Source organism: Populus euphratica, unplaced genomic scaffold (assembly GCF_000495115.2).
Source record: "Populus euphratica unplaced genomic scaffold, PopEup_1.0 scaffold44.1, whole genome shotgun sequence".
In the NCBI taxonomy this organism is placed as follows: domain Eukaryota; kingdom Viridiplantae; phylum Streptophyta; class Magnoliopsida; order Malpighiales; family Salicaceae; genus Populus; species Populus euphratica.
In genome coordinates this window covers 1479189-1494076 of record NW_011499865.1, presented here as the reverse complement: position 1 = coordinate 1494076, position 14888 = coordinate 1479189, and the positions used below count along the sequence as shown (strand labels likewise).

The following is a 14888-nucleotide window of genomic DNA, read 5'->3' as shown; positions in this document are numbered from 1 at the left end:
GAAGAGAGGGGAGGGAAGGGCGCCCGCCTCTCTCTTGATCAAATCTTAAGGTCTTGTTCATTATTTTTTTATTCAAAGTGAAATTGAATGTGTTTTTAGTTTGATTGTTGTTTGTTATCTTTAATTTAATTTAGTTGGCTATTGGGAGGACATATTTGTGTTTTAAGCTTAGAGAACATGATGTTTGCCTTTCTAATTGCCAAGCACTAGTTGGAAATTACTTTCCTCTGTAAGGTTACAGATAGCATCAAGATCTTGTGGATGGCCTGCATTTTATTAGGCTAGAGAGGTGGATTTAGTTTTGGCTTTATCAGCCTGAGGTTACCACTTTATCTGCAACATAAAAGGACTGTAAGGGAAAACTAAGCATAAGTTGCTATTTTGTTTAAAACATGCTCATATTGGGAAGATATTTCTTGAATTTTTTTTACACTAGGGGGCCTAGTTTCTTGTCTATTCTAAAACCCTAACTTGATTATCTACTGATCTCATCAGGCGTAGAAAATTAGTTTTTGATAAGCGTTTATGTTTTTTTTAATGTTATTGTAGGTATGGAGCTGACATTGCACGCGGGGTAATTGAAATTCATGCTGCGGGTATTGTGTGCCTGAACTTAAAGCCGTCCAATTTTCTTCTTGATGCAAGTGGTCATGTGGTGGTTTCTGACTATGGACTTCCGATGATTCTTAAGAAAACTTCTTGCCCAAAGGGTCTACTTGTGCCTGAGGCTGATCCGTTAAAAACACATTGGTGTATTGATTGTTTGTCGCTAAGTCCATATTATTCAGCTCCAGAGGCTTGGGAGCCGTTAAGGAAGTCTTTGCACTTATTCAGGGATGGTAACATCGGCATATCTGCAAAATCAGATTCCTGGAGTTTTGGTTGTGCTCTCGTCGAAATGTGCACTGGCTTCACTCCGTATGTGAACCAAAACTTTTTGTTTGTATTATTTTATTGATTGGTAGTACTTTCTGTCTTACATGGATATTTTATTCAGGTGGGCTGGTTTAAGTGCAGAAGAGATCTACCGTGCTGTTGTTAAGGAAGGAAGATCACCTCCACAATATGAAAAAGTTGTAGGTCATGGGATTCCTACAGAACTATGGAAGATGATTGGCGAGTGCCTACAATTTAAGGCATCGAACAGACCCACATTTCATGCAATGCTAGCCATATTTCTGCGTCATTTGCAAGGAATACGTCGAAGTCCTGCAATTCCTAATACGTAAGAATCTCCTCTGTGTTTCGATATATAGTTAATGTTGGTCATTTGATGATCACAATCATTCAGATTTGGATTTTACTGTCTGAAGAGATTATAGGCAATAACCTTTTAATTAGAAGATACAGCCAATCATGGCTATGCATGGAATTCCAACTCTTCAGAACAGTAGATGGTCTGGCAATACAGTGGGTATACCATTTGGCTGATTTTATGATTTTTGGCTCCGATGGTGGTGGTTGGCACCTGACTGTCCTTATTGTGCCAAGAGAAAATGTAAGTGGTAAAATGGAGGTTGATCAGTGGTATAAGGTTCATCAGTTTGTGCAACAAGAGAAATACAAAGGTGCTACAGCGAGAGAGGATGAGGAAAGTTTTATTGTAAACAAGAAAACTGTTGGGAGAATCAGCTGCAAGCTATCCTTCAAGTGGGAATAGATTCATATTGAGTACAGCAAAGACTGTCAGCAGTAAAATACTCTGCTAATGAAACATCAAGCTGGATGTCAAATGATAAGGATGGAAATGCATAGTCTACTTGTATTGTTTGACAAGGAATAAGCTAGATACCAGTTTTTATGATTATTTTCCATTTCTCTACCCAGTTGGCTATGATATGACTGCTATTTTTTTGTCTTCTAGATTGAGTTGTAAACTTTGTCTGATATTTGAACCATGTCCTTTTTTTCCCTTTCATCTGTCAAATCTAGAGAACCTGCAAACTGTTCCAGAATTGATATGCTGGAACAATCTCCGACATCCGTTCTGGACATTTTCCCAGTCAAAAGCAATCATCTGCATCAACTTTTATCTGATGGGGACGTTGATGGTGTCAGGTCTATTTTAACAAAAACTCAGTTTGTTGTGTGAACATGTTAATAGAAATCCTCCAGGTTTGTTTCTTAGCCCTCACTGTTTTTGCAGAGATCTTCTTGCCAAGTCTGCATCGGGTAATGATGGCAACTCAGTTATTTCTCTGCTTGAAGCACATAATGCTGATGGTCAAACTGCATTGCACTTGGCTTGTAGACGGGGTTGCATTAAACTTGTTGATGCCATTTTGGAGTACAGCGGTGTGGATGTGGATATTCATGATAAAGATGGTAATCCGCCAATAGTGTTTGCTTTAGCAGCTGGATCCCCAGAATGTGTAAGATCTCTTATCAGAAGATCAGATTATGCAACTTGTAGGATGAGCGAAAGCATTAACCGGTCGGTAGCTCATGTCTGTGCATATTATGGGCAACCAGACTGCATGTTGGTAGGCTCCCAAATCTGTATGTTTTATAGGAAAGACCTGGTCCTTTATTTTCTTCAGTTTAGATCATCTCAAACAATTTTTACAGGAATTACTTTTGGCTGGTGCTGATGCCAATGCAGTGGATGATGATGGTGAATCTGTACTGCACGTAGCCATCACCAACAAACATACAGAATGTGCTATTGTCATATTGGAAAATAGTGGATGCAGATCAATGAGTTTTCTGAACTCAAAAAATTTGACGTGAGAGTTAATTCCAGTTTGCATATCATTTATTGTTGAAATTTTCTAGTTGTTGTGAAAAAAAAAGAGGATTTTTTTTTGGTTTTTGATGCAATTTAAGGTTTTTTATTATCTGAGATGAAGTATCTCACTGAGGTAGATTTTCATAGCATATTTAGATTTTTATTGAGGGAATCTTATGATTGATTCTCTCTAGATATTCTATACTTAACTAGCTTATTTATGAAACTGACATACGGGTCCACCCACTGGCTTTCCAACCTGTTTTTGGTTAGGAGTTAAAATTGTTTGGAGTAGCCTTTGCACATTCATTTTTGTCACTATTTTTCTATGCACCTCGGCTTCACTTAATTTCATTCATCTGGATAAAAGGATTATGCTTTTCTATTCATCATCACTTACTGGATTATAATGTAGTTTGATTCATAATTATCATGTTTTCAGTAATCTGGAGCTATATTTTTAAAGGTTAATGAATGTTAATATTTCTTTATAAAAGTCGTCTTGATGTCTGTTCAATAGAGATCTTCAAATCTTGCTGACACTCTGCTATTTTTCTTTTTTTTTTCTTTCCCTTGAATAAATCTACAGTTCCAGATTGTTCCTGGTTATTTGTTGATCTGTCACACATGAATGTTAGACTACTGGAAGAATCAATTATGTATTTTCATGTCTTTTTTTAATTTGCATTGTTTTGTCCCCCTAGTGCATCCAACTTAAGGGTTATTATAAATTTAAATCAGTGAAGAATGTGGGCTTGGATAACACCTTTGAGAATATTTTTGAAAGGAAGCTTGTGGCTACTGTTTTTGTTTTATAAGATTGACATGGAGAATAGAAAAGAGATTCCTGTAGCTGTCCCAACTAGTTGGGGCTAAGATTTGGTTGGATTGAGTTACAAACTACACTTTAGTAGCAATACTTGCCTATTAAGTTATCATATGCTATCTGTTTCTGTAAAATTGTTGTCCAAAGCACTTGGAGAGGCATAAACATACAAACAAGGAGAAAAAAAATCAAGAACTCGAATCTCTCATCCATTTGGAGTACAAGGTTGGTTGAGCATGTTAGTACATTGACACTAATTGGGTGAGGTGTATGATTGTGGGTTCTGTTTGGTCATGGCAGGTTTTGCTTGATTATGAGCTAAATGCTTGGAGTTACTGTTGCTTTTTTTATACACAGGGTTGGTTGCCTTTGGTGAATATTTTAATTTTTTCAGTAAGAGTAGCACAAAATAATGCAATGGTGAAGAATCTATTATTAACTCTTTGCAGGGTTTTTGGGTTAAAACTATATCCTTGTGGCCTGTTCTTGTTTTGATAAAAAAGGAAGTTTTCAAATGTCATAGACTGCTTATCATCTGAAGGTCAATTACTGAAACCTGGTATATGTTTCTGATGTTGTGTGTGTCTGTGCATTCATTTAGATATTATCTGTAGAAATGCGTGTTGTATGACAATTTGTCTATTCAAATGTTACCATTTTCTTTCTATGATGTGCTGATCCCACTCTGAGCTGCTTTTTATTACACTTCTGCTATCACAGACCCCTGCATTTGTGCATAGAAGCTCTAAATGTGACTGTTGTCAAGAGGTGGCTAGAAGTTGCATCAGAAGAAGAAATTGCTGGAGCCATTGAGCTGCCCAGTTCAGTTGGAACTGCATTATGTATGGCAGCTGCTTTAAGAAAAGATCATGAGACAGGTACTTCATTATTTAATTCTAATCTGTTGAACTTTATGTGAGATTCTACCCCGTACATATCGTTTCTTATCTTGCTTCCTGGAAATTTTGTCTTTTCCATTTGTTTTCATGTGCTATTGTTTTTTCCAATCAAGTGTAATGGTTCTTATTACAGTTTCTGACATGTATTTGTAAATCTTCATCAACTCAGGGAAATGGTCTTTTGCTTTTAAAGCTGCTCCTTGTGCCATTTTTGTTGGACAAGTAATGTTCCAATAGTTGTTTAATTGGCAATTCAGTATTATAGAATAGTTTCCATCAACTGTTTTAGTTTTATAAATTTTATGATCTTATAGTGGTTATTTTTATGTTATTTAGCAACTGTTTCTATTTTATACTTAATAGTTAGTATTAATTAGGAGTTTCATCATGTGTAATCTTTCGTTTAAGCTTCCAACTTTTACTAGACTTTGATGTGCCTGTATATGCTCATGTGTTATGTATTTTTGCCATGTGTGCTTTCATCTATATATCTAGGTTTAAAGCTCTCAATTTAGTACATATAACTAAATTTCTATGTATTTGGTAATCACATATGTGGACAAACAGCAGAAGATTTGCTCCAAACCCCACCCATATCCTCATTCCCGGGAAGTAACAAATATAGATACATTTTTTGTTTTACCTCAGCTAATATTCAGTTTCAAATTGTAGAGGGCAGAGAGCTGGTGAGATTACTTCTTGCTGCTGGAGCAAACCCTGCTGCCCAAGATGCTGAAAATCATCAAACAGCTTTGCATACAGCTTCAGCAGCAAATGATGTTGAGTTGGTCAAGGTAATTCAATGGGGTTTTCCACTTTAAATTAACTTATTACTTCTACAGTTACTTGCCATTTTTTTACTTCTCGTGAGGTATATGTAGAGTAAAAAAAGTTGAAACATAATCTCTTTGTTAGGAATCTTTTCAGTTTATAACTTATGATGAATGTACATTTGGAAAAGGAAGCCAGAAGATGGTAAATGACAATAGTGGCTTCTTCCTAAAATATCAAGCATAAAGGATTTGGAAACTCATTTTGGAGTTTGGACATATTAAGTATTTAATTTTATAAAGCTGTTATGAATGTCCAGTTCCTGATCAGACATGACCTTTAACTTCTGATGAAAAGTTTACTTTTTGTTTCCAAGTAGATCATTCTTGATGCTGGAGTGAATGCTAACCTACGAAATGTGCATGGTACAATACCTCTTCATTTAGCATTGGCTAAAGGTGCAAAGCCTTGTGTCGAATTGCTCTTGGCTGCTGGTGCAGATTGTAATTTGCAGGTTTGTGATGTTTCCTTTTCTTTTGAATTCTATTGTCACTGTGATGTTGTGGTTATTAAATATGCCTGGTATCTCCTAATGTGTTTGATAATGTACATTTATGTCAATGTAGAAGTCAAAAGCAATAACAGAAGTAAAGTGTTCATTGATAATTATGTGTGTCTGGTCAGTTAATAGTACTCCATGTAATTAACAGATTGTTACTGTGCTAATCCAGCCTCAAACTTCACAACCTCTAGCAGAGCCCTTTATTAATGAAAAGTTATAAAAAATTGATTCAAAGCCCTTCATTAATGAAAAGTTATAAAGAAGTGATTCGAGGATCCTAACTTATCATCAATTAGATGCCATTAAGATTCATTTGTTGAGAAAATTGATTTGGATGAACGTGAGTGCTTAGCTCTTCTTATTTAGCATGTCTTTATGATAGTTTTTAAGTCTTTCAGAAGAACTTGATATATTATACATGTTCAGCACTCCTCTTTTGCAAACAGTTTCCTTTTCTTTCCTTTGCTCCAAACAGGTTTTTTTTTTTTTTCTTGGGGGTTACTGTGGCTTTGGGGTAGGGAAGGTAGGAAGGAACATGCAAACAGTATTTATAAAGATTTTTGTTCTCTTTTCTCGCTGTACAGTTACAGCCAGAAAAGAGAACAAAAATCTTTATAAAATTTTCTCAATATTGATTCATAGTTTTTTTTATTGTAGTAGCAGCCCTTAATTACTATGAAAAAAGCCTACATGAAATGAAATTCGTACCCTTAAAACTGAACAAATTTTAACCGTCCAAACTAGCATAATAAATAACCCATAAATAGACTAGTTAAGGGAAAAAACTAATTGTATGAAGCTGCTACAGCAACATCTACAGTACACTAGAGCATGGTGCTATAATACTGCTTCCTAGGATTTGGTCCTACAACTCGTTGGGTTGAACATTAACTTAAAATGATCTTAACCTTGTTGGAGAAAAGGTCACAAAAATGTTCATCTATTTGGAAATTGGGTTGTACACAGTTAGAATTTGATTTATCAACTATTCAAATTATTGTTTGATATTAAATAGAACTACATTGACTTAATGTATAATAAAAAAAAATTACCTGTATGAGCATTTTATTTGTTTTACATTTATAAATGATGTAAGAACTGATATGGAACTTTTTGATTCTTAAATTTGCAAATTTAGTCCAGTATTTGATTTGCAATTGGGATTTTTATTCGCAAATAGTCCTGATTTGGAAACTTTTCTTTTATGTGTATATAGGTGATTTGTTGAATGAGATCTACTATTCATCTTTGTGCTTCTAATGTTTTCTCAAGGAACCATATTGATGCCCATGGATCATTTATTTATTGGTTCTGATGAGAGTTTGATGAATTTGATACATTAAGTAGTATAATTTTGCTCGGATAACAAAAAGGTGGGTTGATGTTTTAGTCCATAGATAAATCTTCCACATTATTCCACTTTCATTTGCAAGGATTTCTATGTGTAAAAACACTCAGCCCTTTTATTTTCAAATATTGATCATTGCAATTTGTTCACATGATCGTATACTGAAGCAACTTCTTTGTAATTATAATCAGGATGAGGATGGTGACAATGCTTTCCATATAGCTGCTGCAGCTGCAAGGTTGATACGTGAGAATCTTGACTGCATCATCCTTATGCTGCAGTGCTCAAATGCAAGCGTTAAAATTAGAAACAACAGGTAAGTGAAGCGTAATGTGGTTGCTTATCATTCTTTTTCTGTCAGGGTAAAACTGGAGATTCTGTTTTCTCAGTTAATTCTTAACTAATGTTTCTGATCGAAGTTCATACAGAGTTTTCTCATGTTACCAATCGTAACATTGAGCATACTTTGACTGAATGAATATGCATTTTGTTGTGTCTTTCTGTGATCATGCATTTGTCTTATGGGCAACAGTGGTAAGATGTTGTGTGACCTCCTGGAAAGCCTGCCCCGAGAATGGATTTCAGAAGAGCTTTTGGAAGCACTAGCTAATAAGGGAGTTTCTTTATACCCAACAGTGTGAGTGCAATTTTTTGGGGGAATTATTTGCCAATTCTAAACTTTTACCGTTGCTTAATCCAATATGATAATCTTCACCTTGTCATTTTGACTGTAGGTTTGAAGTTGGAGATTGGGTAAAATTCAAGAGGGGCATGAAGAATCCAACATATGGGTGGCAAGGTGCAACGTGTGGCAGTGTTGGTTTTGTACAGAATATTCCAGAGAATGGCAGCCTTACTGTATCATTTTGCACAGGAGTTGCTCATGTCTTGTCAAATGAAGTTGTAAAAGTGATTCCTTTTGACAGTGGCCAACTTGTGCAACTTAAACCTGATGTTATAGAGCCCAGGTATGATCATGGTTGCTGTAGCAAATATTAGAGTGATGATGTGCTTGATTGTTAATTATCTTCCTTAGTAGATGTTCAATTTACTCATCATCATCCCCTAGCCTCTAAACCCTTGATGTAAGGGGATGTGCATTAAGCTACAAGGGTGGCTGGTTAGTAGTAGATATTCAAGGACTCAATTCTTGCTGAACCTTTCTAAACTTAACCTTTAGACTTTCTAACTACAAGGGTGGCTGGTTAGTAGTAGATATTCAAGGACTCAATTCTTGCTGAACCTTTTTAAACTTAACCTCTAGACTTGAGTGATGTTGTGCTTGATTGTTAATTATCTTCCTTAGTAGGTGTTCATTTTACTCATCAGCATCCACTACCCGCTGAACCCTTGATGTAAGGGGATGTGCATTAAGCTACAAGGGTGGCTGGTTAGTAGTAGATATTCAAGGACTCAATTCTTGCTGAACCTTTCTAAACTTAACCTTTAGACTTTCTAACTACAAGGGTGGCTGTTTAGTAGTGGATATTCAAGGGCTCAATTCTTGCTGAACCTTTATAAACTTAACCTCTAGACTTGTGTAAGAACCAGAACCTGGATAAAAAGTAAACGGGGAAAGTCATGGGATGATTTGTTGTATTGTTTATATTTAATAAAAGAGGAAATTATAGATTTATTTTATGTAACCATTGAGAATTGTGACAATGGTTAGCTAATGGAACCTTGACAAAAATCAAAATACAGCTTATGTACGATTTTATTTTTTGGGTTATTTCCATGCTTTGAACCAACATTTTGATGATCATTATAAGAATCTCTGACATTCTTTAATCATTAGAATGTTATGAAGGCTTGAAGATGTTGATTCTTCTGTTTTCAGATATGCGTTGCATGAACAATTACGTGACAGTCAGGGAACTGTTCTGTGCATTGAGGATGAGGGGTTTGTACGTATTGGTTTTCACGGTGCCTCTAAGGGGTGGCAAGCTGATCCTGCAGATTTTCAAAGATTTGAAGAATTCAAGGTTGGTGATTGGGTTTGTGTTCGCAAAACACCTGAGGCAGTAAAGCACGATTTTGGAATTGTGACTGCTGGAAGCATAGGGATCGTGCATGGTATCAGATCCGATAGTAGTTTGTTGATAGAGTTCAGTTGTGTACCTGCTCCATGCATATTTGAACCAGAGGAGGTTGAACCAGTTGTGCCTTTTAAGGTAGTGAGAATGTTTCTGTTTTTTATTGCCATGTTTTCTTAAAGAACAGTAATATATCTTCCTACTCCAGCCCTCTTCCCTACATCATGCTATTCACTAAGCATCTATACATTTTTTTTTTGTTTTTAATTCTGTTTTATTTTACAGATAGGTGAGCTAGTATGTGTGAAACGATCTATTGCAGAGCCCAGCTTTGGTTGGGGTGGTGAGACACATCATAGTGTTGGAAGAATATTTGACATAAAGAGTAATGGTCTTCTGATAATCGAAATACAAAAGCGGTCCATATCATGGACGGCTGATCCTTCAGATATGGAAAAGGTGGAGGACTTTAAGGTAATATTTTGTGACTTGTTTTTTAACTCATTTGACCACTGATCGGATTATGCTGTGAGTAGTTTGCATTTATTATCTCATCTTACTTGATCAGGTTGGTGACTGGGTTAGAGTAAAAGCTTCGGTACCCTCTCCAAAATATGGGTGGGATGATGTCACCAGGACTAGCATTGGTATTGTCCATAACTTAGAGGATGATGGTGACATGGGTGTTGCTTTCTCCTTTAGAAGCAGGCCCTTCCTATGTTCAATGACAGACATGGAGAAGGTGTCACCTTTCAAAGTGGGACAAGAGATCCGTGTCATGCCGTCTATCACTCAGCCATTGCTTGGATGGTCAAATGAAAGCCCAGCTACTTTTGGGACTGTTGAGAGGATTGACATGGATGGAACCCTCAATGTGAGCATGCTTATATTTTGCATTGCATTACAATCCTTGTTTGTGTTCTTGCATGTATGTCTAGTAGTAGCGTGATTCGAATTACCAACACTTTGATCATGTTTTTGAGTATGAGTCCCCCACAGTGCATTTACTGCCTTGGTGGATGCAAATTCATAGGTGCAGTATATGCATCTGAATCAATGGCATCGACCATTAATTATATCGTAGCATGCATTCCACAATTTAAATTGGCTGGGTTGTCCTCTTTTTTCTCGTGTGCCAGACTTGTGTATATCTGCATTTTGACCTTCAGAACTTTTAAACTGTTTTAATAAAGTTTTACTCCCAATTATTTGTGAAGGTGAGAGTGGCTCGTAGAGCAAGCTTATGGAAAGTTTCTCCAGGTGATGCTGAAAGGCTTTCAGGACTCGCTGTTGGTGACTGGGTTAGGGTGAAGCAATGTCTGGGGTCTAGACCAAGTTATGAGTGGAACAGTTTTAGGAAGGAGAATATCGCTGTCGTGCATAGTATACAGGATTCTTTTCATCTAGATTTGGTTTGTTGTTTTCGTAAAGGAAAGCTGCCCGCTCACTGCACAGAGGTGGAAAAGGTTTCACGCATAAAAATAGGGCAGCATGTTCGATTTCGAACTGGACTAGTTGAACCTAGGTGGGGATGGAGGGGTGCATGCCACAATTCAAGAGGTGTTGTAACTGCTGTAAATATTGATGGAGAACTAAGAGTTTCATTCCCTGGGTTGCACAATTTGTGGCGAGGAGATCCCGCTGATTTTGAGATAGATCAAATGTTTGAGGTGGGAGAATGGGTAAAAATGAAAGACAGTGCCACCAGGTGGAAAAGTTTGGGGCCTGGAAGTCTTGGAGCTGTACAAGGAGTGAGGCATCAAGAGGATGGTTGGGATGGTACTTTCCTTGTTGGGTTCTGTGGCGAACCTGAATTATGGGCAGGACCTGCATGTGAGCTTGAAACAGTGGATAAACTTGCAGTAGGCCAAAGGGTGAAGGTGAAGCCCCATGTAAAGCAGCCACGATTTGGTTGGTCAGGCCATACACATGAGAGCGTTGGTTCTATATCAGCGATAGATCTAGATGGAAAACTGAGGATATTTACACCAGCTGGCTCCAAGGTTTGGATGCTTGATCCATCAGAAGTTGACGTGGTGGAGGAAGAGATAATACAAATTGGAGATTGGGTAAGAGTCAAATCATCTATAGCTACCCCAGTATACCAATGGGGAGAGGTCACTCGTGATAGCATTGGAGTGGTGCACAAGATGGAGGAAGGAGAGCTTTTGGTGGCATTTTGCTTCTTGGATCAGCTTTGGGTTTGCAAAGAATGGGAAATGGAAAAGGTAAGGGCATTTAAGGTAGGTGACAGTGTGAGATTTAGGGAACGACTGGTGAAGCCCAGATGGGGGTGGGGAATGGAAACCTGTGCTAGCAAGGGCCAAGTAGTTGGGGTGGATGCTAATGGAAAGCTACGAATTAAATTCAAATGGAGAGAAGGACGACCTTGGATTGGAGACCCAGCAGATATAATTCTCGATGAGAGCTCTAGTTTTGCTTGATAGCAACTTTAGTCTGTATTGAATCTGGATGTGATACAAGCTAAAGCGAGAGCCGGTAGTGTAAGAAAGTGCAGCGACCACTGCAACAGAAGGCGTATCAGTGCAAAATGTTCCACCAAACAGGACGGACAGCAAGGCTGTTTGATATATTATTCATCTCATAATTGAAGATACTGGTGAAGGAATGGCGTGAAGATCATGTGCAGGTTAGGTGGAGCTCGTTCCTTCTTCGTAATATTTTCTTTCGAGGCCTTGCAGATATTGTCATTTTACCAAGTGATTCAGTCATGATTTGCGTGAAAGAGTATTGCACATATTCCAAATTTATGACTTGTGTTAGCCATGATATGCAGCAGATGGGTCCATCTCTGCATTTAATGTACATCATGCTAGTTTGTAAAAAAAAATACTAGTTTGTAGCATATAGCTAGGAAAAGCAGCTGGAAGATGCGCACTCTTTTTTGTAGGAAATCTGGTTGATTGTTCTAGTTTCTGTGCTATCATTAGATATAATATGTCCGTAATTAGCTTTAAAAGCTCTTTTAACTTTTATTATAATATCCAAGGTGTTTCAATAAAACAAAACAAAACAAATATCCATCCATTTCATATCATGTAACTTAGTCGAAATGGACTCTCTTAAGATGGGTATTTCACTAGCCATTCTAATTCACTATACAAATATCTATTCTTTTTATTTAAATTTTTCATTGCTTCACTAATGGCATTGATTATATTTGATCCGACTTGGTTGTACATTTTTTTTTTTAAATTCAGTTACATGATACTTACGAAATCGAACAATAATATTGTTTTTCTTTTTAAGGAAGCTTTAATATCTTCAGAGTAATTTAACTACATGTTTACACTATATCATACACACACATTCTAAAATATGTATTAATTTAATAACATTATGTGTGATTTAGAGCTGGCTAGAATATATGAGCAACTTGGACAGTGGCCTTAGGCCCCCACTTAACAAAAATACTTCAAGAATAATATATTTGTCAATTATATTTTATAAAATAAAAATTATTCTCACTTAACAGAAGTATCAAAGTGCAAAATGTAGATTGTTCAAGACTACTTGTCAGACATACATAAAAAAAAATAAAAAAAAATTAAAAGTCTCATTTATAATTTTGTCCAAGACCCTTGTTTATCTTAAGCCAACTCTAATGTGATAAATATTTATTTAAGTAATTAAGTGTTATATAGAACCTGAATTTATCAAATATATATATAAATGCTGACTCCTAAATGAAATTCTAAACTGATTAAATATTGAAACTTTTCATATCAAATGAAAATCTAAAATGGCTTCTAAAATAATATTGACAACTTTGATATAAAAATGTATGAATGAGAATTCTTAGAAGGGTGATGAAAGAGAATATATCGAATATATAAATATAAATTAATTAATCAACCCGTAAACTTATATATTAAATAAACATATATGAACTACCACTTAAACTCAGTTGTTATAAATGAATTTGAATTCATTTAATTATCAATCTAAGTCGATAATAGTAATAATAAAACTACAAAGAGATTTTAAATTGAAAATAATTATTACTTCAAAAGAAAGTATTCAATTGTCCCGATTAAACAGTTTTATAATTATTATTATTGACTCTCTTTCTTGCACGGTTTATTTTTATATTTTAAAAATACTTTTTAAAAATTAAATTTTTTTATTTTTATTTTAAATTAATATTTTTTATATTTTTAGATTATTTTGATATGTTGATGTTAAAACTAATTTTTAATAAATAAAAATTATTTTAAAATGATATGTTGATGTTAAAAATAATTTTAAATAAAAAAAAACATTTTAATATATTAATAAATAAAAATCATTTTAAAAAACAACTATAACTGTTAATAAAAACAAACAAACTGAAGGGCAAGAACATATAGACATGACGAAAGTACCTCCACTAGGAGAATCTAAATAATAATGTGGACAATTTCTCTGAAGGGCCTTCGCCACTTCTCCTCTACCAAATGTTATTTTGGTTTTCCCTTCCCAGATACTTAATCATGCATGACTATTGCTCAAGGATTACACTTGCAATTGTGACAACAGAAGGCGTTACAATGACAGGATTCTTCTTCCTTTTCCTATTATTAGCCATGAATGTCAGGCCAGTTGACACCATCTTCCGAGGTTGAAAACGCAAATGATGGTGTCGGCATAGATAAGCCACCCCAAAACAAGGCCGATGAGTCCTGCGATAAAGCTAGCTGGAAGGGACTGTGCGACTCCAAGATATGTCAATGGCAGTGCGAACACACACAGAAAGCTATTGTTACTGCCATACACAGCAGCTGGGAAACTCAAATATTTATCAATAAATTGATTCATGATACAGATCAACGAGAGAAAGTACTGAACAATTATGCTCTGATAATCACTCCATGGAGCTGCAACAGTTAAGACTCTTAGAAGCACACACACACACACAGGATGCGTAATTCGGCAGCTTCTAATCACCCATAACAACAATCCTCTCTTTTTTAAGATACCAATTGAATCAAACGAATTTTCTGCTGTCTCCACTAAAATGAAATCAGGTTTCCAAAAGTCGATGCCATGTTGAAATTTTATCATCAGGTTTTGCTGGGGTTATCATTCGCCGATGCACCAAATACCCAAAAAAAAAATTCTAAAACATTGATAAGTGCCTTTAAATAGAATAAAAGTTGAATACAAAATTCTTTATGTTATTGAAACATTCCTGATAGATCTCAGAAACAAGCATTCACTGTCGATTTAGTAACATGCCTTTTAACTGCTTGGCAGCATCCAAGAAAATTACTTCCTGCAAATAAAAAAAAAATGAAATGTCGTTTGTTATAGATTATTTGCGATACATGTATAAAACTCTTTAAGTGAAATAATTGCTTGGAATGCCAGCCTTCAGCACTGTATCTGCAGCTTGCAAGAAAAAAGAGAGAATCATCAAAGGACACAGAATGAACCTGCGCTAGATCCGCCGCACAGAAGGACGCATAGCCATGCGATTAAAATACTGACTCTGAGTAAACTAGTACTTGGTCTAGCGGTGGAAGGGACTTGTCTTCTTCTACTGCACCTGGGTTTTAGCCCTGGTATGCACGTTTATCACCCCTGTGGTGTTTTACATGTCTACTGGATTTGCAGGGTATTCAGTGGGCCGTGGGGATTAGTCGTGGTGCGCGCAAGCTGGCCCGGACACCCATATAAATCAAAAAAAAAAAAAAATAAAGGCTCTCGAACCAAAAC

The 14888-nt window shown here is 36.1% G+C and overlaps 1 protein-coding gene across 1 annotated transcript in view; it reads left to right on the top strand.

The window, feature by feature from the left end:
- Nucleotides 1-12150, top strand: part of LOC105125987 (E3 ubiquitin-protein ligase KEG-like) — a 13132-nt gene extending 982 nt beyond the window's left edge. Inside the window, exons 2-17 of the mRNA XM_011026680.1 lie at nt 24-50; nt 550-918; nt 998-1225; nt 1933-2058; nt 2147-2483; nt 2569-2726; nt 4275-4432; nt 5126-5247; nt 5604-5738; nt 7326-7450; nt 7667-7771; nt 7869-8102; nt 8975-9308; nt 9456-9644; nt 9739-10044; nt 10388-12150. Of these exons, the coding sequence (XP_011024982.1) occupies nt 24-50; nt 550-918; nt 998-1225; nt 1933-2058; nt 2147-2483; nt 2569-2726; nt 4275-4432; nt 5126-5247; nt 5604-5738; nt 7326-7450; nt 7667-7771; nt 7869-8102; nt 8975-9308; nt 9456-9644; nt 9739-10044; nt 10388-11614 (4180 nt within the window). The 3' untranslated portion in view covers nt 11615-12150. The remainder of the gene's footprint in view (nt 1-23; nt 51-549; nt 919-997; nt 1226-1932; nt 2059-2146; nt 2484-2568; nt 2727-4274; nt 4433-5125; nt 5248-5603; nt 5739-7325; nt 7451-7666; nt 7772-7868; nt 8103-8974; nt 9309-9455; nt 9645-9738; nt 10045-10387) is intronic.
- The last annotated feature ends 2738 nt before the right edge of the window (nt 12151-14888 follow it).